Source organism: Palaemon carinicauda, chromosome 24, assembly GCF_036898095.1.
Source record: "Palaemon carinicauda isolate YSFRI2023 chromosome 24, ASM3689809v2, whole genome shotgun sequence".
Lineage (NCBI taxonomy): Eukaryota > Metazoa > Arthropoda > Malacostraca > Decapoda > Palaemonidae > Palaemon > Palaemon carinicauda.
In genome coordinates, this window is record NC_090748.1 from 97,862,210 (window position 1) to 97,868,990 (window position 6,781).

A 6,781-nucleotide genomic window follows, 5' to 3' on the forward strand; every position below is an offset into this window, starting at 1 on the left:
TTAAAAATAAGTCATTGTTACATTCTGTTTATTGTCTTCATAATGTATGTGTATATACTGCTTACGTATGTAAATTGTATATATATTCTCTTTGGCTAATAAATAGTTTGTTTTCAGCAATGTGTCTCTTTTCCTTAATTTAATTTGTTTCTAAATGATTAGAAGAATAAAACTATCATTCTTAGAAATGTTAAAACTGCTATTGAAATATTTAAATGAATGTTTATGAAGGGGTTTCAAAATAACCATAATGAGGGTATGAAGTAATACATACTAACTCTATTTTCTAAAGCTATATGGAAGTAAAAGGTAATAGAAAAGGAGATGCTGTTGAGCATCTGCATTTTGTTATTGATGGAAAACTTTAATTCATCTCTTTCTAAAATTCATGTCTCTTGTTATTAATGGAAAAGTTTAATTCATCTCTTTCTAAAATTCAGTCTGAGAAGAGCAGTACTTCAAACATGTATTGCAAAGTTGATCAGAGGCAAAGTGTAATTAAAAAGGAGGGGACAGAGTGGGGCCTTTTTTTAAATACTGTCCAGACCTCCAAGAAAGGGTGGGTCTCCAAAGCAGGGGACAGAAATAAAAGTATGTAGGTATATATTTAAAATTACCAATTTGATTTTAAAGTATCTATAAAACCAACCTCAATAGTATTTTGAAAAGTATAAACTTGCACCTATAAGTGATTGATTTTGGCCTCTCCCCTCCTACTAAACACATTTTCCTTACCTCTCACCAGGGGAGGGGGGCCTCTTTACTAACTCAGGACCCCGGGACCCAAAATCTCTAGCTACACCCATTTCAAATGATAAACATGAAGGGCAGAACGTGAAAGACTAACCTGACGCGCTCGTGAAGAATATCCAATACTTTCATTGCCTTTCAAAACAACGTCTTGACCGCCAACGTGAACGACCCTCCTTATTACTTTTCTCCGTAAAATACTCATAAACCTGTAAACAAAATAAATAAGAATGTAAACTCACTACAATGGTAAATTAAATAATGTCCAGTGTACTGTATGTTTTGAAAATATTTTTTCACTTATAAGAATTCTAAAATTTATTCAGCGCCTAATTCCAATATAAAGGTTTTAGATGAAATATTGTGGCTAATTTATATACAATGAGGCATAAATACTTAAGCACAAAGATATATTACATTTTCATTCAAATAATATATAAAAATCACTTGAGATATTCCAAATAGCACCAGCGCAGCACAGTATTTTTCAAAATGCTATGATGAGAAAACACGCTTGATGAATTAAGATTTATGTCTAAATTTTCAAATTATTTACAAAGCAGAAAATAAACAGTATAGCATTCCCATATTCTCCTCTTAGGAGTAATAACAATTTTACACTGATGTTTATGATTGACATTGCAAAATATAATAATTTTATTATTAATATCATCATTATTATTATTATTATTACTATCTAAACTACAACCCTAGATAGAAAAGCAGGATGCTATAAGACTAAGAGTTTCAACTGGGGAAAATAGTCCAGTGAGGAAAGGAAATAAAGGAAATAAGTAAACTATAAGAAAAGTAATAAAAAACTAAAATAAAATATTTTGAGAACAGAAAATCACGTTTGTTTTAGTTGTAAAATTAAAAAAAAACTTCCATAAAACACTAAGAAATCAATTATACAGTTAATATCTCACGAAAAATTATATACTTCTGGCTTTCAGAAATCATACATACATATACCAAGGCACTTCCCCCAATTTCGGAGGATAGCCGACATCAAACAAATGAAAAACAGGGGACCTTTCCCCTCTACATTCCTCCCAGCCTGACAAGGGACTCAAATATCCAAATAATATTCTTTTATAAATTTTAATTAATTACATTTAAGTAATTCTATAAAAAAACTTACCTCAAGGCCCCAGCTTGTCCCTTCGCAGATAGAAGCTTATTCTGCACTTGAGAGGTTTCTAAAGGTTCACAGTCCTCTGATTTTTTGTCTTCACTTCCTAAATGTCTTAGAAAATGTCTTCTAGGCCCAGGTGAGTTGTGCTATGTTCACATAAAAAGATGTATTAACATTCATCATCAATGTACTAAGAAGTATGCAAATAAAATTTAGACCTGCTTATAATAGAACTGACTTCTATCGCAAGCTATTCTGTGCCACTGTTGCTTGCGATAGAAGTCTGTGGAGAAACCTGGGGAAGGCCTACATCCAACAAAGGACTTTTGAAGGCTGAAATGATGATGATGATGATGATAATAGAACTGAAAGTTTATAAATTCTATATCATGCAGCATACAAGGAATCAATTTGACAATTAAAGTAAATTTCCAAAGCCAAAGCAGTTACAACAATCTGGAGTCAAAAATTATCCAGGAATAAGAACTGTAATTCATTAACTTTGCATAACTTTATATGAATAATTATCATACAAAACTAATATTACTGCAATTGATATATTGTCAATTCTCACATGACCTTATTTGCCTTGACAATATTTGAATTTGATTCATCCCCAAAATGCTTTGAAATCAAACCTTATTCATGATCTTTTCTATGCGTGATCATCTTTGTACTGTACACAAATGTATGGATATCATAGATTTAACAATTATATCCTAGATTAAACATATTGCTTACTGTACTTAGGTAAATATTTCCTCTCCTATGTTCTAAATGAATACTCATAGATGTTCATGCAATTGCATTTAAACAAATATGTTTTTTATTTCCATTCTGAGTAAATATAGATAATTTTAATGATCTGAAAAACTTTTTTTGATACCAAAACAATAACAAAATTGAAACTATCGTTCGAATTGAGTTCTAATGTCTGGCCATGAATTCTTTGGAAATGGCAATTGTCACCAATGCAAATCAAACTGGTGAGAGTACTGTATACCTTTTCACATATGTTTGTTTCTTAGCAGGACATTTAAAGAACATGGAAGTTTTTGAGGCAATGTCCCCTCCCTCCCGGAAAATATTGATATCCATTTGGCTCTCTATTCCAATATGGTTGTAAAGAAAAGGGGTTTTTGAGCACAACGAACATTAACCTATCCATTGTGTTTGTATGAAGGTCATTCAAATCACACAAACCATAGAAGGTTGAATGCCCATGTTACCATTCACCAAATACACAAATGTTAGTAGATTGAGTTGTAAGCTTTTACTGACATACATGGGGAGCAATGTTTTTTAGAGATAAAATGTCCAAGGAATCTTCTGTATGTTAACTAACAGTTCACCTAGCAACAAAGATTAGCATAAAAATCCTCCCTCAGCAGAATCTGCGATCAGTTGAGAAAAACTGGCATATACTGTAATTTTTTTTAACTTACATTCAACAATGTAACGTTCCTGGAATAGAATTAAGATATTAATATACAAGATATTGAATAAGATGTCTCTCAGGAATTATATCTATAAAATACAGAGTACCAGATTGCAATAGCTCAAAATTCCCATTGCCAGAAAAGAAAGTATCATTCTAAGTTACTTTCAATTGAAAAAATTTCCAAAATACTCATAGATGGGGCAATTTTAATTTTAAAAAGCATTGAATAACCCCCCTCCCCCCAATCTAATAAGCAGTTTCATAGAATTCAAAGGTACTCATGAAAGACTTAGTACTATGTAATAAAAAAATAAGTAAAAAAACAATAAAAACTATTATCCTACATTTCAGGTACCAATCCTTTTGAAATTATAACATATTTGAGCAAGTAATAAACACTGAAAGAAAATAGCATGAGCTTCCAAAAGTCAATAGTGTCAATTTTGATGAATTGAAAATTTCCAGGAGAAGATATGAATCATATTTTACAGATGTATTTTATATTTGAAAGTACAGGAGAAATATAAATATATATACTCCATAAAAACTGATTGTGTTAAGAGCTATATGCTCCTTGCATCTAGATAAAGAATTTTTGTGAGGCAATAATAATAATGAATATAACTAGATTATATTTATCAAATAAAATTTAGTACATATAATATCCGCTTCATAAAAGATACTTAAAATAATTCAATACTGTTAGAATATAAATAGATTCTCTTTATCAAATAAAATTTAGTACATAATATCCACTTCATAAAAGACACTTAAAATAATTCAGTTCTGTTAGAATATAACTAGATTCTCTTTGTCAAATAACATTTAATATACGCTTCATAAAAGACACTTAAAGTAATTCATTACTGTTAGTAAATATAAAGCCCATTCATACTATACTCACTTGTGATTCGTCTACAGTTACAACATACGGTGACCCAAGGATATGTTGTCCTCTCCAAATTATAGACAAGTTATGGCGCGACTGCTGGAGAGGAATCCACGACACTCGCACTTCAGACTTGGAGACTTCGTACTCCAAGGGAATATTATGTTTTTCCTGTTCAATAGGTGCTTGGTGTTACTTTTTGTTTGATTTTGATAATTAGATATCGATGTTTTTCCATTTTCATTTCAGGTGTATGATAGGCTATATGATTATGAATATTCCCAAATGACCACAAGTAAAATACATTTATGATGAAATGGATGAAAATTTCATTATAAAATAAAATAAAACTATAAGTAATACTCCAACGTTGTTAATTGTTTCCATGAGACCCGACATAAGTAACTTACATGTTCCTTATGGTACATGTATCAAATACAAAAAATAGTACTTACAACCTGCTATTATTTTATAAAAACCATATACAGTACAGTAATACATTAATAAGCTTCTATGTGAAGTACAGTATACAGTAGTTCTATATAGTACAGCACTTCATCGTTATTTTAGGACGCAAAAAACGCAGTAAATGGGCGATGTAAAGTTGGTACTGACACATGTTGAACCGACGTAAAGATGGGTATTACTAATATAATTAGAAGTGTTCAGATATGTTTATCCTACTGTATTTAGATGCAACAAAAGTAAAAAATTTTGGTGTACAAAAATGGTAATCAATTTTTGTCTTGGGGTAATGGGTCCATCAAATATTTTGGAAAGGTAGGTCAAAATGATAAGTTACTGCACAGATTTAAATATCCATTGGTCCTTTCCTATACCACACAGTAGGCAACAACTTAAGAAATGTCCTTTTCAGTGCAGCTTAATCAAATTAGAAATTTAAATTCATTATGTTACGTATTTAACTCTGTACCAACTGTAGTTTGAAAAGTCACCAAAGAAAACTGTCGAAACAGGTCAGACTAATGTATCACTGAACCAAACTGGAAGTTTTGTTATTATCTAAAGCAACAGTCAACAGAATCTGCACAAATACAGTGGACTCCCTATGACTCTGACACCTCTTAGCTTTTTGCATACATAAAAGCTCCTGCCTTGCACCAGTGAGCTTTTGAACTACAAATAAACTCCAGTTATATAGGCTTTTGTTCTTCTCTCTCTTGTGCACTATGGGTCTAAATGTCTTAATTAAAGTTAATATGATGTTCTTACCAGACATCAATGAAATTAGATTATTAATACCATACACCAAAATTAACAGCAATATGTAAATTATGGATAATCTAAATTAGTACTAAAAGCACAACCAAATAATTAAGTAGCATTTTTTAACTATCCTATTTAGAAAAAGCTGACAACATATATTACCCTAAAATATAAAAAAATATAATTTTCCAATTAAAGGTTTAAAGGTCACTCATAAATGGCAGAGGAAAGGGACAGTCACAAAACCCTTGCAGGACAATGCCCTAGAGACTAACCAAATAAGCATATGATCAGCGTCCAGGCGCCTTATCTACCCAAGCTAGGAGGGCCAGGTAATGACTACTGATGACTCAGCAATGATTTGGTACAATTAGAGAAAGAACAACTACAATAACAGTCGGCTACAGACGTCCGTATCATCTATTGAGAAACATAGAATTGTTAGTAAAACATAAATAATTCACTTGCCTTCAGACTTTGCTTGGTGGGGTCTCTGGACCGTGATCGGGAGCGGCTGGTAATGTGATGACTACAGTAGTCACCCCGATCTGATTTAACTTCGACAACTAAATCAAGGCCCACGTTATTATTTAGGTAAAGGGCAAATCTTGCTTTCCTGCCGACCACGGCCATCTGGAGCCCCATTCCACGAGCGAGGACCTTTAAAAAAAATGTATATCAATAGAGTACAAAATTACATAAACAAATGAACAGTGCTATGTTTATTCCTGAGAAATTTGTTGCACATTTGATGTAATAATTGAAATTATAAATATAAATATATACACACGTACATTAAAGTTGAATGGTTTGGATAATAAAGGACACAAACTCGACACTGTCCAGTTCTCAAACATAGGAAGAAGAAATAACTTGGCTGATCTTTCTAGCTTTAAAGCTGAAGCAATTGCGTAAAATCTAAACCCATTGCTTTCACCAGCTTTTTCTCTCCAACTACAACCAGGCTTCATGCAAATGTCTGTTAAACATAATTTCTTCCTTTTGAAATGGATAAAAATAATAGATGTTCCTAGGTGAGGCTGACCTGTGGCACCTAGACAAAGTACCTTTACCATCTGTACCATACCAAGATGGGAATATACAAGTAAAGGCTAAGGTCTAGAGAATATAGACTCTAAACCTTGGTATAGGATACCACAATCACAGCACGTCCTTCTTACTCAATTGAGTCTTACTTCTAATTGGGTCCTACTTTCTCAACTGGGTGGTGACACTGAGAACAAACGACAGAAAAACGACGACTCCTAAAGTGAACATTCAATGGAAGGTCAATCGCATATATAGTAATGTGTAATAATCTCTGAATTGATCCAAG

General features: G+C 32.2%; 1 protein-coding gene across 1 annotated transcript in view; it reads right to left on the reverse strand.

Moving 5' to 3' along the window:
* The window catches only part of LOC137618229 (uncharacterized), a 67,308-nt gene that overhangs the window by 36,009 nt on the left and 24,518 nt on the right, over positions 1-6,781 (reverse strand). The window contains exons 5-8 of the mRNA XM_068348373.1: positions 5,914-6,105; positions 4,234-4,389; positions 1,895-2,034; positions 848-959 (exon numbers count right to left, since the gene is read on the reverse strand). Of these exons, the coding sequence (XP_068204474.1) occupies positions 848-959; positions 1,895-2,034; positions 4,234-4,389; positions 5,914-6,105 (600 nt within the window). The remainder of the gene's footprint in view (positions 1-847; positions 960-1,894; positions 2,035-4,233; positions 4,390-5,913; positions 6,106-6,781) is intronic.